This window comes from Triticum aestivum, chromosome 7A, assembly GCF_018294505.1.
Source record: "Triticum aestivum cultivar Chinese Spring chromosome 7A, IWGSC CS RefSeq v2.1, whole genome shotgun sequence".
In the NCBI taxonomy this organism is placed as follows: domain Eukaryota; kingdom Viridiplantae; phylum Streptophyta; class Magnoliopsida; order Poales; family Poaceae; genus Triticum; species Triticum aestivum.
This window is the reverse complement of record NC_057812.1, coordinates 711,833,755-711,858,267: the sequence shown is the minus strand read 5'-3', so window position 1 is coordinate 711,858,267 and position 24,513 is coordinate 711,833,755. Positions and strand designations below refer to the sequence as shown.

The 24,513-nt window shown below is 45.0% G+C and overlaps 2 protein-coding genes across 2 annotated transcripts; both read right to left on the bottom strand.

The window, feature by feature from the left end:
• Positions 1-10,891: 10,891 nt before the first annotated feature.
• On the bottom strand, positions 10,892-13,996 carry LOC123146917 (uncharacterized). Its single transcript, XM_044566178.1, has 3 exons — positions 13,943-13,996; positions 11,701-12,044; positions 10,892-11,619 (listed from the first exon to the last, which is right to left on the bottom strand). Exons 2-3 carry the CDS (start codon positions 12,040-12,042, stop codon positions 10,984-10,986), a joined length of 978 nt encoding a protein of 325 aa, XP_044422113.1. The 5' UTR covers positions 12,043-12,044; positions 13,943-13,996; the 3' UTR covers positions 10,892-10,983.
• Positions 13,997-18,538: 4,542 nt separating this feature from the next.
• On the bottom strand, positions 18,539-22,893 carry LOC123153829 (uncharacterized). The gene is made up of 5 exons (XM_044572756.1): positions 22,658-22,893; positions 20,890-22,469; positions 19,746-20,759; positions 19,556-19,639; positions 18,539-19,467 (listed from the first exon to the last, which is right to left on the bottom strand). The coding sequence occupies exons 1-5, from the start codon at positions 22,701-22,703 to the stop codon at positions 18,922-18,924; spliced, it is 3,270 nt and encodes a 1,089-aa protein (XP_044428691.1). The 5' UTR covers positions 22,704-22,893; the 3' UTR covers positions 18,539-18,921.
• Between the last annotated feature and the right edge of the window lie 1,620 nt (positions 22,894-24,513).

Below are 24,513 nucleotides of genomic sequence, written 5' to 3'. Positions count from 1 at the left end.
CGGCCTACAGCTTGTGGAGATCACTGTTGCTCTTCAGGTCGCGTGGTGACCGGATCTTGCCGATGTGTCCCTCCTCGACGACCTCCTCTTCGCCCGGTTGGCTGGCATGGATCTCGCCACTACTGCCCTCAACTTCTCTGCCTCGAGCTCGACAGTCAGCCACCATGGATCCCCCAGCTGGAGGGTCACGTGAACCAGCCGTCCTCCCATGCTGCAGCGGCGAGAATGTGACATGGCTCTCCGTACACGAAGAGTGGAGTTCGGTCAAGTACTTATATACTTGGCCTCTACTGCTGATCCATGTACATGAAGAAGAACAGGCAACCGCTCATTCATGCTTCGTTCCACTCCTTTGCGCTACATTACTGGAGGTGACATTTTTCTATCTCTCTATGTTGTAACAAGCCTGCTGCCTGCATAGTTAATGGATTTTTTATTTAAATTTATCGCTGCTTAGTGCTTTGTTGCAATTGTTCACCCAAGATTCTTATATATAATCTGAGCGTATGTAGGCATACTTAGCTTTGCTATTCCATTTTTTTTCTGGCGCATAGAAATAAGAGTATTGTCCAGGTTAGGTATTCAATTGAGTATGGTATTTGGATTGCTATCAGAATGTCTTTTCTATGCATGTGATTTCTCATATCTGATTATAATATTTGTGAAGTCGTGCATTGCACGTGCACTTGGAAGCGGGCCCGTGGCCCGCGCTGGACGGCGCCGACGCCGACCCGAACCACCTCGTCCGCGTATTCTTGGAGTTGTGGCTGGTCGATTTACATGAAATTAATTCCCTCAATTCTGGTGGCAAATATAATACACATAATCCATATTGTTATGCACTAGCGTGTATGTGTGAAATAGATGGATTATGGTCCCGTGCCCAATAAGATGGATATGTGTGTGTGTTAGAGCGAGAGGGAGACGGGGATAGAGAGTGAGGAAGAGGGAGGGAGAGTGTGGTTCTGTGTGTGTGTGAAGATTTGATGGTAAAAAAAGTCGCCAATGTCGTAATATTGAACTCTTAAAGTTAATGTGGCCCCGTTGCAACGCACGGGCATTCTTCTAGTCAATGTAGATCGGCAGCCAAGTAGTCCTATGAAGGAAGGAAGGAAGGAAGGAAGGTCATCACCACCATCAGTTCATTATCATGTAATGTGTTGTGTCAAGTAAAGTAAACCAAACTGCCTACCTCCCTTGACACTGTGGTTAGTGGCCAGATTTGTGTGAGTTGGAGGTACCTATCCACTTGGCAGAAGGCATAATAATTTGATACTACTCCCTTCGTTCTAAAATACTTGACTTTCATTTGTCCAAAAATGGATGTATCTATATACTAAAATATGGCTAGATACATCTATATTTTGACAAATGAGAGGCATGTCTTATGGAACGGAGGGAGTAATTGACAGTTCTGTCAGTTGACCTTAAGCAAAGGCGGAAGGAGGGTGGCTGGAGCAAAAGGTAGTGGCTGCTTTGCTGAGTTTTTGTTCAGTTGCATTTGGATCCTCATCCAGCGAGAAAAGGTGCCGGTTGCATGGCTGAGCTATATGGTGCCCCATAAAAAAAAGTATCTCCTCTCTTTGAAAGTTAAGTGTCTCAATTTTATATTAACTTTAAACAAAATTGTACAAGAGTTGAGACATTTATCTTAAAATGAAATGAGTACATGTTATGCATTATTCGAAGGTAGTTAGTGCTAATTGGGTTCTTTGGGGTAGTATTTTAGGTCGGCCAGGTGCATGCAAAGATGTCGGTCAGCAGAGGTAAAACGTATATATAGGACGGCAGTTTGAGACACCTAGGTGCCCAGGCTCCTTGCCTTTCGACCGCTCGATTGCATTTAGATGTGTGTTCATATATTACTTTATAATTGACTGATTTAGAAATAATTATGGCAGAATAACTACCATAAATATGGCCATTAGTAGCATGCAAGGCCATAAATATGTATGTGTGTATTATTAAAAAGAATTGAAACCTAACCTTTTTTATTTTTGAATTTTTCAAACATCAAGTTCCATAGGCTACACGTGCATGCATGTGTTTCAAAGATATAAGCTTTTTTGTGGGGTATATGCATATTATTAATTTTCTAGATGGAATATATATCATGCATGTGTGTAAGATCCCTTGGCTTTGAAGTATTTGTGCATTTCTTACATAGACGACAAATGCGTTGGACTTTCTGTTATAAGCTCCATTTGATTAATAATGCATGGTTATGTAGTGTTCAGGTAGAATTTAGAACACCTAATGCTATAATAAAGGACTACAAAATGAATTTATTCATTTATTTTTTCTTTTTTGTGATATCTTCTTGCATATGTTTCTTTTCACTGCCCGGACCACCCGGATAGTTTGTATGAATACATACAAATAGTTTTTCTAAATGAAAAACAACAGTTACTTAGACTTAGATGGCCAGGCTACACAAACAATTAGAGTGAGAGGATATAGTCATGAGTATTTAGAAGCATGCATGGAAGGTTAACATCGATGATATCTTGCTATCTTGAAACAATATTCACTTCAAATAGTGATGATGCAGATAGAGGAAGATAACATAATATTTACGATTTAATTATTAATGAAATGGCTTGGCGTGGTAGGAAGCAAACATCAGTGCCACATGTGTCGATGACTTTACCAGCAATGCTATATTTACTAAAAATATCCCACATGTAGTTTGATCATGTTTTCTTTGGACACGTACACACATTCCGACTAAAATATTTTTTGTATTTTAAATGATCTGTCAAGGGGAACTGACAATCAACAGCAAGGGGAACTGCAATCAACAGTGGAAGAGAGATATATGAACATTGGTATGGAATTATATGGCATCGCATGGAAGAGCGCGATTTTTGTCATGGAACAATTCACAAAGAATGCACTAAAAAACGTAATTTCAAAATATTATCTCTTTTCCGGATATGCAAAATTTGGCCTTTTTAATATAACTTAACTGCCGACGGACAAATAGTGGTGGAGATGTTTTTTACTAAATATAAATATTAGAGAATGGCACAATCAGAAGATTTGGAAGCATACATATGAATATGAGGATATATGACAGTGTGCTAATAGATAGTGTTGAAACAGATAACAATGTATGGCTGCATATAATAAATTTATTCATTTTTTTGGTAAAAATTCTAAAACAATATTTGATGCAAAGATAAATGAACATGGATGAAAAGGTGAAACCGTGAAATCTGGAGATTAGTACCAAAGCCAATGGTTTCGCATGGTGGGATACATGCATTGGTCCTTTTGATATTTCATTGTGGGACAACCATATCATTTGAAACAACTTTATCAAAAATGTAGCAAAGTTTAACCATTTTTTATAGTACTATATATTTAAGCTATATTTGTTTATATAAATACATATATAGAAATAAATTGAATGGACATACATACGCAGAGCAAAACCAGCAAAATTAATAAAGTTGTAAAGGAAGTCTAGCCACGCAAATGCGCGGGTCACCCAGCTAGTTTGATACTAATTGACAGTACTGTCAGTTGACCTTAAGCATGCAAGCATACTATGAGACCATCTTTGCATGTTCCCGGCACACACACATGCCATGAGACCATGCATGCGTAAAGGCGGAAGGAGGGTGGCTGGAGCAAAAGGTAGTGGCTGCTTTGCTGAGTTTTTGTTCAGTTGCATTTGGATCCCCATGAGAAGTTAAGTGTCTCAACTTTTTTTTTTGCGGGGAGTCTCAACTTTGTATTAACTTTAAACAAAATTGGACAAGAGTTGAGACACTTATTTTGAAATGAAATGAATACATATTATGCATTATCCGAAGATAGTTAGTGCTAATTGGGTTCTTTGGGTAGTATTTCAGGCCGGCCAAGTGCATGCAAAGATGCCGGTCAGCAGAGACAAGCAGGCATACAGCTGTCAGTGGTAAAACGTTTTTTTTTGGTTAATTAGATAAATGCCACTCCAATTATGGCAATTCATAAAAATGCTACTGCAATTTTCAAACTTTAAAAAATGCCACTGCAATTTTTGCAAACTTTGAAAAACGCCACTCCAGACTTCGAAAAATGCCACTGGAAATTGCATGAAATGGCATTTTTCAATGTTTGGAAATTGCAATGGCATTTCTCAGAATCGCCAGATTTGGAGTGGCATTTATCAAAAAAAATTTGGTGAAATGGTAAAACGCTACTGATTTATTATACTCCTACTCCTCTGGATCAGGCTTTACAGACATTTAGTTTGGGTTCACGGGGCCAGTTGTACTAGAGTACTGTGCGTGCATGCGCGGCATTCATGGTACTCCACCAGATGTTGAGACCGGAGTACCGGACGGCGCCCAAAAGGACGGGCATGCTGGGCATTGCGAGCTGGATTCCACTACACCTGCTAGTACTACTTCTTTCTACTGGTACTACTCGGTACGGGAGTTCACGCACCGACAAATCTTCCTTGCCAAATCAAAACGGCAATGAGCATATGGATGGTCCATGCATGCACTGGGGCATGTTCATACCAACTGCCTCGACAAGAAAATTCCTACGTGCCAGTGACGAGGATAAAAATTGTTTATGTCTATCCACTGAACAATTACCAGCACTGAGCACAGTATATATAGACCAGCTGCACTAGCGGTAAAATCCGACGCCGCCCGCCTTGACCGGCCTGTGCAATTCACCCAGGCCGGCTCGGGCCCGGTGGAGTTTCTTCTCCTACAGCGGCGATACCGGCCGTGATCTCGGTCCATCTTTCATACATGCAGCCCAAGCTCTAGAGGTGCATGGTACCCTTTCTACAGGGATGCATGTTGGCCGTGACTAGCTCGCTCCTTCCATCGAGAGCGCACGTACGTCCTGCCAGCAGTAGCGGCGCAGCTAGATCCGCAGGGGTTCACATGACCGGTTGGGTTGCTCCTTCACATGTCCGAATTCCAACCGCGATTCACGGTGATTCGCAGAAAAGGATGTATCTAGAATTAAAATACATCTAGATATATCCATACTTGCAACAAGTAATTCGGAACGAAGGGAGTACCCGCTAACCTCCTCCGGGAAGAAAGAAACGGCTAAATTCTTACGTGCATGTGTGTTACCTTGCGTTTTATCTACTCTATGTATATGCACGCATGCACAGTGACTTCGGTTTGATTTTCGTCGAGCCGCTTGGCAAGTGGCACTGCCCGCGGCACCACTCGTGTGAACGACCGACTGCAAAAGCGTCCGTGAGTCGACCGGCCATGTACGCGTAGAGACAAAGGTAAAACCAAGATGTTCAGCACACATGGAGTTGTTCGTGTACGGGCGTAGACTCAACCCGTCGTGATCTTGCGCACCTGTATACGGTTACGAACTACGAGTTTGGTCTACTGACTTGTCTTCTTCCACCAGGTGTATTCGCATCGATCTGTGTGCCTTTTAAAAAGATGAGTGGTGGTGTGCTCAGATCTCTTAACATTGTTCAAATATATTGCCGCCTCTTTTCGTTGGTTCCGACTTTTGAAGCAATCAACTGGAGTATGAATTCAATAGAAATGACAATAGGTTAATTTATCAGTGTGCACGTGCGCGTGCGCGTACTGTGACGTACTACCAACCTAGCGGCATTATAGGAATTGTGAGCCTTTTTATTTATTTTTGCAGGGTAAAGATTATTTTTTTGCGAGGTAAAGGGATTGTATTACTCAAGAGCAAAGGTCAAAAGAACGAACACAAGGGCATCTCCAAGGCAAATACCCAAACGGGCGACCTCATACGATGAAGAAAGGTGTCCGCGGACATCCAGTCGACGTCCAACCACCTAATGGCAATATCTAGAAACTTCTCGTTTTAACTATTGCAAACAAGAAAATTTAACATGATTCGGTTATATCATAGATGGTTTGGATGAAATTATTTAAACTAAACCTAAATCTACCAGACATGCGGTGATCTCGAACGCATGTCCCCCGAGGTCATTACGACAACCATTTCTGTCGTCACTCCAGCTGCCGGTGCCACCCCAGCCATCATAGCATCCGTCTTGGGACATTGCACATTGCGTTACAGTCATGCCGCGGCTTCCTGGCTACCACCACGTCCTTGCGGTAGCCGGAATCCTACTTCATGGGCATCGACGCTATAGAGGAAGATGGCCAAGGCCTCGGCGAGGGAGCGCGCATAGGCGAGCCAGTGGCGGTCTACATGGCGGCGCGTATGGGAGTCTAAAATCCCATTGGACCCGTTGCCGCGGTGAGGGGACGACACGTCGGACTGGTAGCCACTGAGTAACCACATTGCCTGACAACACTCGTTCTCTTCGACGGTCATCTTCTTGCCCATCTTGACGATGCGGCGTCTGGTCGTAGGGTACTAAGGGTCGGAGACGGTTAGGGTTTGAATGGGAGTGTAGTGACAGAGAGTGGCAATTAAAAGGGTAGCGGGCCGAGTTGTTTAGTGGATGTGATGGACAGTCCAGAATCCACTACTCCGCCCTTGATTTGGGACGAGGTTTGAGGATTTTGGACTATCCGCCCATAAATGGGTGCCTCCATCCCCAAATAGAGGACATCAATTGTCTGCGGACGCGTCCATACATGTCTATGGACAACGGCGGAGCGCCGACCATCCAAGCCTAGGCACCAAATGTCTGGTCCATTTGAAACGGACCGTCCAGAGACACGAACAAAATTTAAATAAACCTTGATATATTACAACTAAAGAGATGAAATTAAATAAGTTCAATCTAAATTTAAACTAATCCTAACTAGTTGTACGGTAACCTAGTAACTTGTCGTCATCTGCGCAACTGTCTGAGTTGTCATCCTCTGATCTGGGGCACACGTTGGCCTATATGAGCTGCTTCGAGGAGGTCTCTCATCCTTCTCACATGGCATCTGCATGTAGACATGCTTGATATCTCACACAATGAAGTGCATTTTTGGATTCCAGTTCTGGTACTCATCGAGGGTAGGATCCGGCGTTGGATGGTTTATAAGTTTGGCAATTCGATCCAAACATTGATCGATTTGATAATCCCCGTTGGAGCTGCCCTAAAAATGTTGGGGCCGAACAGAGCAGACACTTGGGGCCGTAATGGATGCCCGCCTTGAGATGCTAAACCCCCGCCTAAGCCTAGCTAGATGTTCCAAGTCTACCTAATCCGTTGAATACTCACAAAGGACAGTGCTACTTGATATACGAGAATCCAATTCTTTTATCTTACCACTAACCTCAACTAACGGAGATGCTTAACAGTGCTAACATCACCCCATGTCACCGTCGCATCCTGTGTCATGACATGAGATCTCCATGCATGTGGGCCTTCGTCGTGATAAAGTTGCATACATCACATGCAACTGCGAAATGTAAGTTGGGTCGGCGACTCAGCACGTATCGGCCATTCATGATCGATCGTCGATGAAGGAACCAACCGATTAAAGGCCTGGATGATAGATCGATAGAGCTTGACATGCCAACGTACGTCTCCGCCTTGCCAACGGCAAACTGCACCCTAGCTTAACTATGCATACGACGTGATCTCCTAGCTATAGTTAGTTAGTGTTTTTTTCTTGTAGCAACGTTTTGGATGTACTCCCTCCGTCTCAAAATAAGTGTCTTAGGTTTGTATTAAGTTTAGTACAAAGTTGTATTAAGATTAAGACACTTATTTTGAAAAGAGAGGAGTATTCTATTGCAACCATTTTTCACACTAAATTGAACGTTGTGTCAGTTCATTTTAAGAAAAGGGCTGCAATTCATACTGTATGTACCTTTTTTTTGGCGGGGAACCTTGCATATATGTATTTCACTCCAGCTTGCATGACAACTCTTACAGGAAAAGAAACAACTCGTCAAAATGGCCACATGTATATATACTAGTAGACACTAGACACCATGTACTACACACACGTATTTAACAAGTTGTTTGTCTGTTCTGAAAACCAATGCCGACATGTCTCACTACACACCAGTAGGATACTATGCTTGACAACGATGTTGACTAATTGTTGGCAAGCAGACATCCAAATTAGTACCACACGATTGTGACCTATGGTTAGCATCTTACTCTTGGCATACGTGGTCGACGTACGTTGCTACTGCATGGATCAATCATGCACACTGACCCTGGTCATGGACGGAGGACGACCTAACGTACGTTGTCGGTCCACTCTCCACACCATGACGTTGAATAAGCAACAGACTTGAGGTGGCCTAAACAAACTTAAACAGATGCACTTAAACAAACTTAATCATATACACGTTGAAAAACGAGTTTTTGCAAGTTATTTCTCAGCTAGCAGCTAGCTAGCTAGCTGTAAATAACACGCACTACTGGCTCAACACATACACACATACCCGCCCAATATCAAGCGTACACACCATGTAACCCTGGAGTAAATTGCACAGAAATACCACAATTGAGGCATTGAAAGCAGATTGGTATTAAGATTAGTAATTTTTACGTGTCAGTACCAGGTTTTGGTCGAGACGTTGCAAAAGAGGCTAAATGTGCGTTTTATACGTATTGACAGGGAATCTGACCGGTTGGGCTTGCCCGTCGGGTATTGTCAGTACCAAGTTTGAGGCGAGACGTTGCAAAAGAGGCTAAAAGTGTGTTTTATACGTATTGACAGGGAATCTGACCGGTTGGGCCGGCTCAACCGGTCAGATTCCCTGTCAATACGTATAAAACACACTTTTAGCCTCTTTTGCAACGTCTCGCCCCAAACCTGATACAGACACGTACAAATTATTAATCTTGATATCAATATGCTTACAATGCCACAATTATGGTACTTTTGTGCAATTTATTCTACACCCTGGGCCAGTGCATGATTAAATGTACACACACGTCAGTACAACAGGACCTGTGTTCACTTCACTTCACTGCTCATCGAGATGGACAGCAATGGCAAAGTGAAATGGATGCATGCATCAGGTTACATTTAGCCTCGTACTCCGGTCAGGTTACATGCATTAGGTTTTGTTTCTCAATGTACATTTCGAGTTTTGACCTGAAATTTTTAGGGGGCGTAGTCACATTCCCTTTGAACATTCATAAATTTTTTCAGAATTTTTGAGACTTAAAATTGATGTTTTAGATTTGGAGCATAAGAAGCACCTCAAGGATGGGAGTACTAGATATTTTTCCTGTGTTCCTCCTCTTCTGAACGGCGAGGGGCCGGCCGGGTCCTCTGCACTTGCCGACTCGAGCTCTATCATTACCGTGAGAAGAAAGAACTGCCATTAATTGCATGTACCGGATGATGATCCATTTATTGGTGGAGGCCCTATTCTTACTTCCGGTACTACATCCCTCTCGGTGAATAAGTCATTTACGTAGTTTTAGATTGACGATTTAACTATCTAAATATATATTATATGTGACAAAATATATATATTTAGAAACAACATCCGTTTAGAAATCTAGTGATATACTTTTCATTACATATAATACATATTTAATTCCTCAAATCGATGACCTAGAACTACGTGAATAACTTATTCACCTAGACAGAGGTAGTAACAAAATTTCGGGCGGCAGGGGGATTGTTCAACTACAGTCAATTTGTTATATCTTTTTCTATGTGTTTGCTAAATATCATGTGCTTGAAATTTCCATGCGTGTAAGCCAATCCCACCGAGGCCGAAGACTGAGAAACAAGACGAGTGGCAATGAGGAGCGTCAACCCTGGCGAGGCTGAGACATGACCTCGTTAGAGATGGGGAAGGCGTTGTAAGCGGCAGAAAGTTGTGGCATCCCAGGCGTAGGCGATGAAGGGGGTTTGACGGTTTGGATGCGCGGGGCGAAGGTTTGGATGCGCGGGGCGAAGGTTTGGATGCGCGGGGCGAAGGAAGGGGGGCCTACAGACGACAACGAACGGGAGGTTGGGGAGAGGGTAGAGGGGTGGCCTTGGGCAGTGGCGTCATCGGTGGAAGGCGATGAGAGGAGGGTGGGGCCATAGGGCCCATGTGTCCGTGTGGTCGGCCGCTGGGGCAGGTGCAGGCGTTCGGCCGGCCTGGTTGGCGGCGAAGGGAGTAATAGATTGTGCACATGAAGAAGAGAAGTACGTCGAAGAAGAACGGTGCATGCGGGATCATGACCGTTGGGATGGTGATCTAATAGTCCAAAAAGTCATCGTTGATTTTTCTTCTGTAGTTATATGATGAATAGGCGGTCCTATTTTCCTACGTTATTTACTTCGTGCACTTTGGAGTCTTGGGATCTTATTTTCTCTTTTGCATTTTCCTGCATTCCGCTGCCTTTGTATGCTAGGAACATCTCTAATCGACGCATGACAAAAGCTTTTTTTTTGGAAAAGGGCGTCACAAGAGCTTAGGGGCTGTTTGGTTGGAGACTCAAATTGCCACGCCTAAGGTGAGGTACTAGCCACACCTGTGGCTTGCCATAATGTGTGGCAAAATCAAACTGTTTGGTTGGTAGCCATGCCTTAGGTTAGGTGTGGCCGATTTTGTGTGGCGTGTGTTTGGATGGCTTCCACAAATGTTTGGAAAAAAGTTATGGTTTGCGTTTGGTTTTCTGCCACGGTTTCCTGCCACAGGTGGTTAGAATCACCTTACTGCTAGACTCCACGGTGATGAGATTACTTGCCATTTGTCTCGCAAAGCAATCATACTACAACATGCTCCAGTAAATGTAAGAAGATTTTGTCGCAATAATAATAACCATAAAAAGTAACATGGAGCATTTTCTATTAATCCCATCTATACAAAATAATTCAAAATGCAAACTCATAATCAAGATAGAAAATAAGATGGATATGTGCAAGTTTCGTCCATCATTATAAAGTCAAGTGATACTCATTCATAGCAATAACACAAGTTCTGGCCAAGTTACATTAAAGTGTTTCACCACACATCAAAAGATCTACTTCCCAAAAGCCGTAGCCGTAGCACAAGTTCATCTCCTAAATACCAAAAGTTGCCATCTTCTAAACTTCACAGGTTGCCAACTTCTAGACATGACAAGTTAGCAACTAGATAACTTCACATGTTGCTATAAACATGATCTTTGTCAGCAAAGAACTTGCAAACCCAAGTTTCAAAAGTTTTTTCACTTGCACTGCATAACCAACCACGCAAACCTTCATTGTCCTTACAAGATAAGTGCACACCAACAGTAATTCTTTGATCTGTGGTAATTGGGAGTTCCTCCAACCTCTTCCATAAACTAGCATAAGGATCAACAACTTGGGGCATTGGAGGAGGAGCGGCAGCAAGGGATTGCTGGAGTGACCTCAATGTAGAGTTGATTTCTTCAGCGGACTCCACGAAACGACTCTTGGTTCTTGGTGGCTTCTTAGTAGGTGACTTGCTACCTCTTGGGCGCTTCTTACCAACTCGGCTAGTGCTAGATGTTGAATTATCACCACCTACAGGTACTGGAGGTCTTTTAGGACAATGTGTTGTTGGCAAAGTGTCAGAGTCCTCCTCAAGAGGGCCCTCATACTGTGGATAGCAGTTGAGATCATACAACCCTTCATCATTGTCCGAGTCATCGGAATCAATTGTGCATGTATGCTGGTCCATGGCCAAAGAACCATCAGCACTAGTGCCTGTGAATAGCTCCTGCATCTCATAGTAGAACTTGATGGGCTTAGAAAGCAAGCGCCTTGCTCTATCCTGCATTACAAGCACACACACATTAAGATCCTAATTAAATTAGCCATATTAAGTTTTAAAAAGAAACTAAATTATACGTACATTGAGGCAAGACTTTTCAGACTCGGAGATAGTTACCACACATCTAATATCATCGAAAACATTGCCACTCTTGCTAATTGCGGCGGCAATGTACTTCCAATTTTCTTTGTAGTGCCTGAAGTGACGATCAACTTGAGCAAGTGTCACCCCCATAGCAAATTTTCTATTTAAAGCATCAGCACACTTCAAAAGATGATGCTTCCTGAACCTAAATCCCGCATATTGTTCCTTCATGTATTCAATGCACCAATCCAACATAAACTTGGTCTGATCATCAGCCCAGGAAATAGTCCTCTCACGAGAGCACCCATCACCATCAGACTTCCCCTTTCCCTTGGCCATCGCTGTTTCTCATACAGTGAGCCATTTTAATTAAAAGATAATAGGTGAGGCAAATAAGCATGAAACAACCAACAATTTACTAAAGATAAAATAAGTGATATAAGTTTACAGAGGTACAACCAACATAGTTTCACATGAATCACATACATAATGACCAAATGTAACAAAATAGCACTCATGTTTGATACATAGAAATAATGCAGAACTCTAGTTTCAAACAGACTGAATGGAACCTAAAATAAAACCCATCAACATCAGCCTTACATACTAACTTCTTAATCATCTTGATCTTGAGCTGCTAAATTATCCTCCCACATTTTTTGAGCTAGTACATCCCTTTTGTGTGCCCATGCCTGGCTCTCCTGGTAAACGTCACGACGGTGTCGTCTACTCCGTGGAAGGGCCGAGTACCAAGTAGCATCATCATAGACATACTCATCAGGACCATCATCTAGGATCCAGTTATGGAGCGCACAACAAGCAAACACAATTTTTACTTGTGTTTTTAGAGGGAAGAATGGCTGACTTGCAAATATTTTAAATCGATTCTTCAAGGTACCAAATGCTCTTTCGACGGTTGTTCTAAGTGAGGAATGGCGATGGTTGAATAACTCCCTTGGGTTCTCAGGCTCTCTACTTCCCCTATATTCCTTTAGGTGATATCGGACACCACGATATGGGGGTAGTATACCGGGTCTTGCAGCATATCCCGCATCCGCTAGGAAATATTTACCTACATCATGATGATGCTAACACATTAGCTAAGAACTAAAGAAAGTTTGTTTGAAGCCATGGGTTAGAATCCCACCTTCTGGTATTTTAAGGCCATTGGGACGTGATAGGGCATCTTAGAGCACATAAGAATCATGAGCCGATCCCTCCCATCCAGCAAGAACATATGTAAATCTTAGGTCAAAATCAACGGCTGCTAGCACATTTTGTGTGGGAAAGGACTTTCTACCCCTAAACCTATCTTGCATGTGGATTGGCACACATGCCGGTATATGAGTACCATCCAGAGCTCCTATGCATCCCTACGAAAAGAGAGAACCAGTTTCAAACAGACTGAATGGAACCTATAAATACATTGCAGATACTTGTGAATAATTTTGGATGTACCTCAAAGTAAGGGTGAAATCTAGAGCTACTTGTTATCTTCGAATGTGTTTCGATGGTTCTGATGCATATGACATCACGAGCAAGGAGACACAAGGCATCTAAAACAGCATTGAAGTACCTACTAACAGTCTCGCCCAATCGATAAAACTCGAAACCAATCGATCTATTTTTCCAGTTATGACCCACAACATGGATGAACATGGCAACTTGCTCCTCCATAGTTACATGGAATGTGTCTACCAGTAGACCACGACGTCTCAGGTTGGCACACAATTTGTGAAAAACAAATTTCCGCATGCGATGCTCACTTATGCAATTAGCCTCGGTTCCATAATACATACGGTTCAGGCGTGACATCCTTTCAACATCTCGTTCGAACATGGGAGCATAAGTTATAGATTTTCTCTTCCTTTTTCGGACATTAATCTTGTACCAGTACATCCCTAAACACACAATAATGGCAGCAAGCAATCTTCTCCTCCACATGTAGTAGTGATAATAATGCATGTAATACTGTAAGCATAATGTTCTTTGGTCCATCTATGAAACAATAATAGCATTAAAAAATCAGATGACATCAGTGAGTGAAACTATATATAAATTTTTTATCCAACGCAAATTATACAGAGGACAGTATATTACTCAGACAATAAATATCTAAGAAAAGAACACAGAGAGATGTCAAATCTTACATCAACACCACATACTTACAAGAAATTACTAACTTATAATCTCACTCGTACAAGCATGCAACAATTGCAAAGGGGGATTACGGTGTTACCTTTCCTCTTAACAAATAGTTGACCTTTCACTATGAGATGGAAGTTCTTAGTCTGGATGCAACAAGGGCAGGAACAAGCAACGGGAAATCCCACAAATCACGGAAGAAAGCTGGTATTTTTCTCTTGAGAAAATCAAGGACGCCCAGATCTGCATGTATGAAATGAATCTGACGTGATGAGATGGAGGAGATGGAGGAGGTGGAGGAGATAGATGCTGCGGTGATGAGGATTCGTACCAGGGAGGAGCAGATCGAGTGCGGCGGCAAGATCGTCCTCAGCTGGATCTGGAAGGGGAGAGAGAAGGGCTCTCAGCCATGGGGTCAAGACTGAAGGGGTGGGAGATTTTTGGACCGAGGACGAACAGGGAAGCGGTGACTTTTATCAGTTCGCGGGGATTTTTGTGGCTCAGTTGGCGCGCCGCGGCAAGTGTGGCGGGCGAAACGAGCGCCACACTTTTTGGCGAAATTTCAGCGACGGACGACCCTTAACGTTGTAGCGAGCCTAACTTTTGTTCAGAACCAAACGCACGCCTAAGGGGCTGTGGCACGCCTCACCTTAGGCATGGCACGCTTAGGCTGGGATCCAAACAGCCCCTTAACTTCTCAAAATATTGCCTTGAGAAGTTAAACCTTAGCAAGTCAAACACTCGAAAGGTTTAGTAAGTAGTCGAAATGAGTTCTGGACAAAAGATTCCTTCCCCTTCACGTGGCCACCCATCTTCCCCGCTCGGACACCTCCACGTTGGTACCTCCCTCCTTGCCTCCGGCAGCCACCATGCACGGCCATTGGACACCCTGCAGCAGCCCCCCCCCCCCCCCCTACCTCCCGCCTCACTTTGATTCATTCGCCGACGCCAACGGCGCTGGAATCGACGCATCTAGCTGCCGCAGCCGTGAGTTTTTTTTTTTCACAATCCTGCAGCTGCCGCCGTGAGTTCATCGGCTTGGAGGGCCACCGCAGTTGCCGGGAAAAACATCACTTACTAAATTTCACATTTGACCCCGATCAACTTTTACATGCATTTAGTTTGGGTCCACGAATATCTACTGCACACAAACGTACGTGCATGGGCACATTTATGATTTATCTGCCGTGGTACACGAAACTTAAATGTGCTCTGACCGGAGTCGTACCGGATGGTGCCCAGAAGGACTGACACCCGTTGCGCTTCAGGGGAGCTGGAGGCCACTTCTCCACCTACTACGCCATATACGAATTCACGGTGCATGGCATGGCATGGCATAGCAGATGAGTACACGATGGAGTCCACGCGCCACAAATCCTCCTTGCCAACGCGAAACCAGGAGGGCCACGCGCATGGACATGGTCCACTCCACCATGAGGGCCGAGAACGATTTTCCTGCAGTGAGGGATCACGGTGAAATCCAGAAGATGCGGCGGAGATCGAGCTTGCTTGGTGGTGAGTCCGACCATCCATCCGGCCAGTAGTAAAAGGCGGAGCTAGATCCATGGGAGTTTCACATGACCTGTTGGGTTTCTTCACATGATCAACCAACAGACGAATATGTGTAGAACACAACAAATTCATTTAGAGGTGACAACTGATGGCCGTACGTACGTACGCACCGTCCTGGCGTAAGATGTGTCGGCCGGTAATGTGAGTGAGTGCGTGGTAGGAAATGCACGGGCTAAGCAATACTCCTTCCACAATATAGTGCTTCCTCTATCATCATTGCTTCAACTTTAATCGTAAATTTAACTATCAAGACCGATTGGAACGGGAGTAAAAATTATACCAAGACCCTTGCTTGATTATGGGCTAAGCAATACTAGCATGCATGCATGTGAGTCGACCGACCACGTACGCATGGAGCCAAAGGTAAAATTAACCTTTGCGTGTGTACGGATAGCAGCAGATCGGTCGAGCAGCTCATGCATGCATGTGAAGATTTACCGCCCACGTAATCCTGCGTCATACGCTTATATAGATCTACTGCTTGTCTTCTTCCACCGGGGCATGTAGCACCTACGTAGTATGCATGTCTCTGCAGTGCAGTGCAGCGCATTGATCTGGGTGGGTGATTTTTTTTTTTGGTTTAATTAATGGTGGTTTGCTCAGATATCTCTGCCTGAACATGCATGACGGTGGGTTAATTAACTGAGCATTGTGTACGTAACATGACATAAGTGCATTTCAATGCTTTAATTTATTTTTTGAAGTCGTATCTGGTATTAAACGAGTCAAAGGCTTACAAGCAGTGGCGGAGCTACAATAGCAAATGTGAGCGGGCCGGTACAAAGGATGATCCATAATTCTCAATCTCATGGCTGAGTTTACTCTTAATCTTCACTATAATTGCTATGAGCTGGGCGGGCCACGACCGATTATACCAACACGTAGCTCCGCCAGTGCTTACAAGAACACCAATACCTTTCCCTCTCTTGTAACTTCGCCTTTGGTGCTTTGAGTAATATATTCCAGTTCTTCTACCTAAACATATCCTACTCACAAATGAAAACTTATACAGAACAACATAATTTCTACTACTCATGCTATTCCACTGTAAAAAGAGGGTGGACTTTTGATACAAACCAGTCCCAACAAAGAATCTTTACCCCTTTTGACAGGGTCACTGATCGATCAGACTGCTACATAATTAACAATTCAGCAGGAGCAAAACATCCCAAACCCAGGGCTGGCCAGATGAATATAACCACCTGCCTACCTAGCTAGATGTTCCAAGCCCACCGAATCCGTTGAACGCACTCACAAAGCACAGGGAATCCAGCACTTCTTTTATCTCACTATAAACTAAACCTTTTAACTGCCAGATGCTTAGCAGTGCCAACATCACCCACTGTCACTGTCGCATCATGCATGATAGCACATGAGATCCCCGGCCGAGTGAATTGCACGTACAGTCCTTGTACTCGCTGGTTTGGTCAAGAACGGTCCTGGAACTTACGCGTTGCCTCGTTACGATCCTGTTACTTGCGAAACTGGTCCATCGACGGTCCTGCGGCAGGCCCACATACGTACACGACTACATGTCCTGCCACATCAGCACAGGCCGACGCGGGCCAATTCAGTTTCTCCTAACCCGAGCGAGAAAAGAGGAAATCCCCCAATTCGATCCCCAAAATTAGATAGAAATCGCTAACCCTAGAACCACGGCCGGCGGCGGCGGCGGCGGCGGCGACCTCCGGTAGCTCCGTTCCCGGCCCCGGCAAGAGTAGGAGTCCTTCGGGCCGAGACAGTGTTGTCCCAGCCTGCGCCGGCCCCTTCCTTCTTATGCGGGCGGAGGCGAAGCTGTCCCAGCCGTCACCCGCCCCGGCTAGAGCATGAGCGCCGCTTCCTGTGCAGGCGGAGGCAAAGCTAGCCCAACAGTGGCCCGCGCCTGCGATTCCACCGTCCACCGTCAGCGTGCACGGGTGGGTTTCCCGCAGCAGGTGTGGCGCCGCGGAGAGCCACCATGTCTTCGGCCGGAGCCGAGCCGTGCCTGCAATGAAGGCCTCCCTGACGGTGCGTGTGAGCCGGACTTCGCATGGGCGTGCTGAAGGAGCTTCACGGCAAGCTGATTGACATCGAGCTGCCCTCTGACAGGTGGGAATTGCAGGTCAATGCATTGCTGCGTGACTCGTGTATCGATCGGAAGGTGCTCAAGGTGGTGGTGCCTCTGCCAAAGGTTGGAATGCTGGCAAGGAGGACGGTCGCCGCCTGCTCCGGCGTTACCGACGAGAACGCGGGAGTTGTTGGAGGCGTGTCAAGTCTGGACAGTACTGAAGTTTAGTCCTTTGGCTTGTGTAATGGCATTGGGATGTTTGTTACCATCCTGTTTGAAATGTTGTTAGTTAAGTTAGATGATCTGGGGTGTGTGTAATCTTTTGGTAATTTCATAGTTGTGATCTGTGCTTGTTCTTACATGAGCTTTGTAATTTGAACAAAAATTCTAATGTGATATACTGTGTTGTGAGTTGGGCTATATTAGAGCTTTGCCATTTGGTCAGGTGCTATTTGGTCATGTATGCTGTGTATTTTCTCCTGGAATTGGTACTGTGATGTGCCATTTGATCATGTCAAGTGCAGGATAAAGTACATGGATTATATATATGTATGTATGAACAGCACAAGCATTATATGGTCATGTGCTGTTACATATGGTCATTCTCTGCATTTTTTTACATAATTTAGACATGAGCATGGGCAATGTTCATAGAACCTGGGCAATGTATGAGCATGAACAGTACATGTATATGCACAGTGCAGGCATTATATGGTTATGTGCTGTACCATTTGGTGTTGCACTGCATTTTCTACATGATTTAGATATATGAAGATGCAATGTTAATAGAAACTGGGCAATGTATGAACATATCACAGGGAATATGCAAATCTGAGGACAGAAAATATCATAGGAAATTTGAAAATCTCAGGAAACGAAATGTCATAGTTTTCCAAATATCCTCCAAAATAAGATGATCATTACATCCTGGGCACCATGATCATGAACATAAGATGATCATGTGGAAAAATAAACATGGTTTCAACTACATAATAGTCCAGAAGAAACTGAATTTGGCACATCAAATGAACTAGACTACTACTTGAAATAATCAAACATTCTAACTTTTCTTGGCATCTTAAATTGAGTGTTTTGCTGGCTTGGAAGACTTCTTTTGTTGGAAGTGCCTTGTTGACCATTTGCTTGGTCCATTTCCTTCTCTTTTTGCAGCCATGCCCTATACCTCTCCTCATCAGCTCTTAACCTCATTGCTGCCATATCATCTAGCTTTTTTTTCTCCTCAAAGGCTTTCCTTGTTGTAGATGATTGAGGCCTATTAACCTCCTCTTCCATTACTGGAGTAGTTTGAACCCTATTAACCTCTGTCTCGCATGTTTTTTCTTTTGCTTGCATCTGCTCCTCGCAGGACTTTTGCTTTTCTTTCTCCTCTTGCTGCTGATATTCTTTCCATCTCTGCTGCCTTTCTTGCTCCTCTTGTTGCATGAACAGGAAATTCATTTCCTCCCTTTCATATGCTTGCTCTGCCTCTCTCTTCTTCTCTTCTTGAATTCTTTTTTTTCTTCCGACCTCTTTTGCTTTGCCTCTAGTGCTTCTCTCTTTTTGGCTTGCATAGCTAACCTTTTTGCCTCGGCAAGTGCAAATTTCTCCTCTTGAGCTTTCCTTTTTTTTTCTTCAGCAGCTCTTTTTCTTGCCTCGGCTGCTAACTTTTTCTCCTCCAGTATTGCTTTTTTCCTCTCTTTAGCACCTTGCCTCTTTTCTTCCATCTCTTGCTTTCTCCGCTGAGCTGCTATCATTAATTTGTTCTCTTCTTCTCTAAGCTTTGCCATTGCTGCATTAAATTTGGCTTGATCCGCAACCTCCCTTCTCTCAGCAGCTGCCTTCAATTTGGCCAAAGCTAAAACCTCTCTCTTCCTATGAACATTTCCATGGATTGTGGCAGTTGTCTCCTGCATAGGGGGCTGCATTTGGACATTTGCTTGAATGAAAGCATTTTCTGGTAAAGCAGTTGGCTGCACATTTTGTCTCTGGCGTGACTGCGTCTGCAATGTTAAATATTGGATTTGAGTTATGCATGTGGCATAGATAAATATTTCAGAAATGTCACTAAGAAAGCACATACAAACAAACCTCAACAATCAATGTAGAAATGACCTCTGCTTCATATGGAGTATGTTCTGGTTGACTCAAAGCCATTGTGTGCATATTTTGCTCCTATATTAATAATGACACTTGCTATTAATTAAATACATTGGGAAATGACACACACAATTAATTAAATATATATATGGGAAATGATACATGCTATTAGAGATATTACCTGTGTTAGGACAGGATCCTCATTTTCTGAATCAGAGGAAACTGGTGGCTCGGCTCTAACTATCTTGCCCTTTTTCTTTGGTCTCAAACCAAGCTTGAAATCAGTGCATCCTCCAATATTGTGGCCTGCAGCACCACAATAGCTGCAATGGATAACAGCCCCTCCTCTACCCATTTTTCTCCCTGCCCTACCTTCTTTCTCTTCTGGTTGTTGCCTCCTGTTTTTCTTTCTTCTTCCCTTCTTTTTCAGAATTGGTGGAGGAAGTATTTCTCTGCCATACATCCTCTGCCACTCAGCCACATCTCTGCATGGCATGATAATATGCTCATATGCTTTCAAATATGTCTCAATGGAGTAGCATGAGTGCACCATTTCTTCAGGAGGTATTTTTTCATGCCTACAAGCAGCCACTCCATGACAACATGGAATTCCAGTCAAATCCCATCTCCTGCAGCTGCAAGTCCTCGACTTGATGTCCACTTCAAAATCAGCACCTCTATCATTAACTTGGAATATCCCAAGTCCTGCTGGGTCAGCAGTGCATGTGTTAGCAGCTTCCACATGCCTCTCAAGTCTTTTTCTAATTTTTGGACATATCTTGCCATGCCACTTCCCTGCTTCTTCCTTCTTCGAATAAATTCTTGCCATTATCTGCCCCTTTATTGTCTGCACCATGCTTAGGAAGGGCATTTCTCTTGCTTCTAAGATGTACTTGTTGAGCACCTCGCAATTATTGTTCAATAGCACATCACACTTAGGGAATTCATTTTGAGAAGCTCTAACCCATGTTTTCGGATCTAACTCATCCAACCAATCATGAGCTTCTTTATTTAAAATAAGCATCTGATCCATGTTGGCCCTAAATTGACCTTTTGTAGTACTTCTTGCACATCTCCACAGTTGGTTCTTCAAGATTTCACCTTTGAAGTTTTTTGTGAAATTCTGCCATAAATGCCTAACACAAAATCTATGCTCCGAGTCACTAAATAGTTCCTTAACAGCCCTAATTAATCCCTGGTTGAGATAAAGCAATGTAAGCATGCCGAATTAATTATGATAATAAAACTATGTAAGCATGTAGAATTGATTAGAACAATAAAATGCATGTGAGCATTAATAAAATACATGAGACATATGATCTTACTTTCTGCTTGTCTGACATAATGCTCCATTGCGAGGTGTTCGCAATGCCTAAGTCTTCTTTCAAAGCAGTCAAAAACCATCTCCAACTTTTGGTATTCTCAACTTCGACAACACCAAAAGCTATTGGAAAGATGCAATCATTGGGGTCCATTCCAATAGCTGTCAAGAGAATGCCTCCAAATTGGGTCTTCAAATGGGTTCCATCAAGAAAGAGAACTGGCCTACAAGATGATAAAAAACCCCTCTTGCATGCATCAAATGAGAAGTAACATTTCCTAAATTGACCATCATTGGCAAGCTCAACAAAGAAAGTGCTGCCTGGATTAGATCTCCTCAACTCATGCCCATAGTCCCACAACTTATTGTATTGTGCAATTTCATCTCCATATATTATGTTGTGTGCAATTTTTCTAGCTCTACCAAGTTTTCCCCTCTTGACTTTCATGTTCCGTTCTTGTTGCACCAGTGACCCTAAACCCTTTAGTGTCATTTTCTCATCTGCTCTGATCTTCTCCACATACTTATGAGCTATATATCTGGCAGTAAAAGCTTTTACTTGCCACTTCTTGCAACAAGTGTGTTCATCTATGAATGTCTTGATCATAATTGATTGTGTCCTGTTGTCATATGATGCATACAAATACCAGGGACATCCATCATTGCATTTAGCTCCAAGTCTAGTTTTGTCATTCTTCGGAAATGTTATGTTCAACCTCTCTTTGCAGCTGTACTCTCTAATTGCTTTCCTCAACTGATCAATAGACGAGAACACTTGACCCAAATGGAACTTTGGCTCATTCATATCTGCCTCTATAAAGTATTTGAAATTGAATTTCATGTCTTCTTCATCTGAATCTGGAAGGTCCAGTCTATCATCTTTAGAAATGTCATCTTCTACAACTTCTTTTCCTTTCCCTTCCCATTTCTTCTCCGCACCATTCTGCTTCCTGTGAATGAACAAATCTTCATCACCATCCTCTAGATCATAGTCACTATCTACTAATGATGGAGCATAATCGGAGTCAGACGATTCATCATCACTGCCCGCGTCATCTTCTTTCTCTGTTTTTCCTCTCACTCTGCATGTACTTGTCCCTTCTTTTGTACCCTCATCAACATGACTGTATGGCACATTGCTCTGCTCCAAAACACTCTCATGCTCCTGCTCTCTGTTGCACTTCATAGGCCTGATAACATCATGCAATTGAGGGGTGGGGTTTGCAATAACAATATCCCATGTTTCTGTGGTAATGTTATCCCCATGCTCAAGATAAAACATGAGAAACCTATGTCCCTCTCTAACCATTGCCCTGATGCAGGTTGTGTCGCTGTCCTTTGATAACAATCGAAGACCATCTTCATTGATTTGCATACCAGGCAGCAACAAGTACGTGTTAATACTTGCTTTCCTTTCATAACCCAATGTCTCAATTAACTCATCAAACATGGCCATACATGTCATGTCAGCCTCGCAATAATCATAACAAACCTTCCTTCCATTAACATAGGACCTATTGCCTCCTATCCCCATGAAAAATCCACCATGAACGAACTCTGCAGTGAAGTGATCAGTTTCGTGTGCTGTCAAACAAAGGAAAAACAAAATTTTCAGTTTATCTGTTCAAAAACCCTACGGCTGCATCCAAACCCTAACCAAATCAGTACCAACTTGAACTAAATTGATGATCATGGAAAGGCTCCAAATCAATAAACAATATTTCCCTACTAACAACAGCCAGAGGAGAGGTATGAGCCGGAAACGAACTCACCATATTTGGGTACAGGACCCTTGTCGTGTCGCCGGACAGGAACCATCGCCGCCGATGACGACTCACGGTGGCTATGTCCTGGCAGCCATCGCCGATCGCCTTCTACTCTCTCCCTCAATGCTCGCTATCGCGTTGTCGATCGCCACCGATCTCAATCAACTGCCGCCGCTGCTCGTCATTGCCTCTGCCTACCTCGACGGGTGCAAGACTCGACTGAAAGCAAGGGCCCCCTTTGCAAAAACTGAATCGGCCCGCGTCGGCCTGTGCTGATGTGGCAGGACATGTACGTGCAATTCACTCTCCCCGGCCATGTGGGCCCCACAGCCATGCGGTCGTCGCAACAAAGTTGCATATATCACATGCAACTGCCACGACATGTGTTGTTGTAAGCTAGGTCAGGGTCAGCACCACAGACCATGAGGCCAACTCCACCGCGCTACCCCAAATGTCCGGATTGGCCGGATTTTGTCCCTTTGGGGTGCCGATGGGTTCGTCTGTGTCCGGCTTTATCAGATGGGTCGTGCGTGCGCCCACCGCGCGGCCGCACCCCAAATCGTGTCCGGGGTGGACGTGAATAAAAAAAATAAAAACTAGAATAAAATAACTAAAAAAGTAAATAAACACATTTTAAAAAACATAAAACATATATAGGGGTCGGCCACAAAACGGCCCAGTTTCCACGGCCACTTAAAAGGCCCAGTTTCATAATTAACATATAAAAACAAAATAAAAAACGCTTCCCGCGCGCTCCTGTTGCGCCCGTCGGTGCCGTCGCCGTCGCCGTCTTCACTGGCCGCCGGTGTCGTCGTCGTCGCTAATGAGGTCGACGTAGGCCGGCGGCGTCCACAGGTGGGCCGGCGGTGCGTGGTAGACGGGGGCGGGCTGGACGGCCGGAGGTGCCTGCTCCACCTCCTCCCGTGGCGACGCCTCCCGCTCCGGTGACCGCGGCGGAGTGGGGCACAAGTTCACGCCCACGCCGGCGGCCATATCCGGAGCAGTGCAGGACCAGCCCACCCCTGGCCCAGCAGCTGCTGGAACGCGGCCACCAGCTCCTCCTCCTCGGGGATGGCTACCTCGCCGGCAGCGGAGCGGGCCGTCATCTCCTCCGGGCCCTCCCATTGCCGCTCATCATGCGTGTACATGGAGTCCTCCATGACATGCGCCATGAGACGGGCCTCCTCCTCCTCCGTCATGCGAGGAGGTGGTGGTGGCGATGGAGACGGCGAAGGCGACAGCGTGGGCGTGACGCCGTGCACCCGCCTACGCCCCGCGCGCCTGGGGAGCAGGCGCTGCGCGCTCCTGTCGTGGCCGCCGCGGCCCCGTCGAGGTGCCGGCGAAGAATGCCGCTCGCCTGGTGTCGTGCTCGTCACGAAACCAGGTGTCCCAGAGCCCGGAGTCGGGGGCGTACCTGGGGTCGTAGAAGAGGTCGTCGGGGAGGAGGCGGCGACGACGCTCGATCTCCTTGTCGCGCGCACGGCCGCTCGTCGGGACCGGCGGGATCAGGACCCAGTCGGCGGAGAGATGCCAGTTATTGGGGAGATGGACGTCGCTCCAGGGGAGCGGCGTCCTCGTCTCCCAATAACGGCGGCACACCGACGAGCGGACGTAATGCCGGTCGCGCTCACCGGCGGACGTGGGCGCGATGGAGAAGGCGGGTGGCGCGGGGGGCCGGCGTGGTGGCAATGGCGAGCCGCGGCGGCGTCCTGACGAGGAACCAGCCTCGCGGTCGTGCTTGCCTTTGCGGCCCATGGCTGCGGGCTGCCGGGCGGCGAGTTGTTGGGTAGGGTTTGGGACCGGGGCTGTTGGGTTTCGAGGAGGCCGCGGGATAGCGTGGGGCAGTGTGGACGACGACCCAT

Bases quoted from the DNA above. Each gene is read 5' to 3' on its own strand.
- LOC123146917 (XM_044566178.1), bottom strand. From the start codon at position 12,042: ATGGCCAAGGGAAAGGGGAAGTCTGATGGTGATGGGTGCTCTCGTGAG. The intron at 11,620-11,700 runs GTACGTATAATT...CTTGTAATGCAG, and splicing joins CTGAAAAGTCTTGCCTCAAT to GATAGAGCAAGGCGCTTGCT.
- LOC123153829 (XM_044572756.1), bottom strand. From the start codon at position 22,703: ATGGTTCCTGTCCGGCGACACGACAAGGGTCCTGTACCCAAATATG. The intron at 20,760-20,889 runs GTAAGATCATAT...TATCTCAACCAG, and splicing joins TTATGTCAGACAAGCAGAAA to GGATTAATTAGGGCTGTTAA. The intron at 19,468-19,555 runs GTTTGTTTGTAT...TTAACATTGCAG, and splicing joins TTTCTACATTGATTGTTGAG to ACGCAGTCACGCCAGAGACA.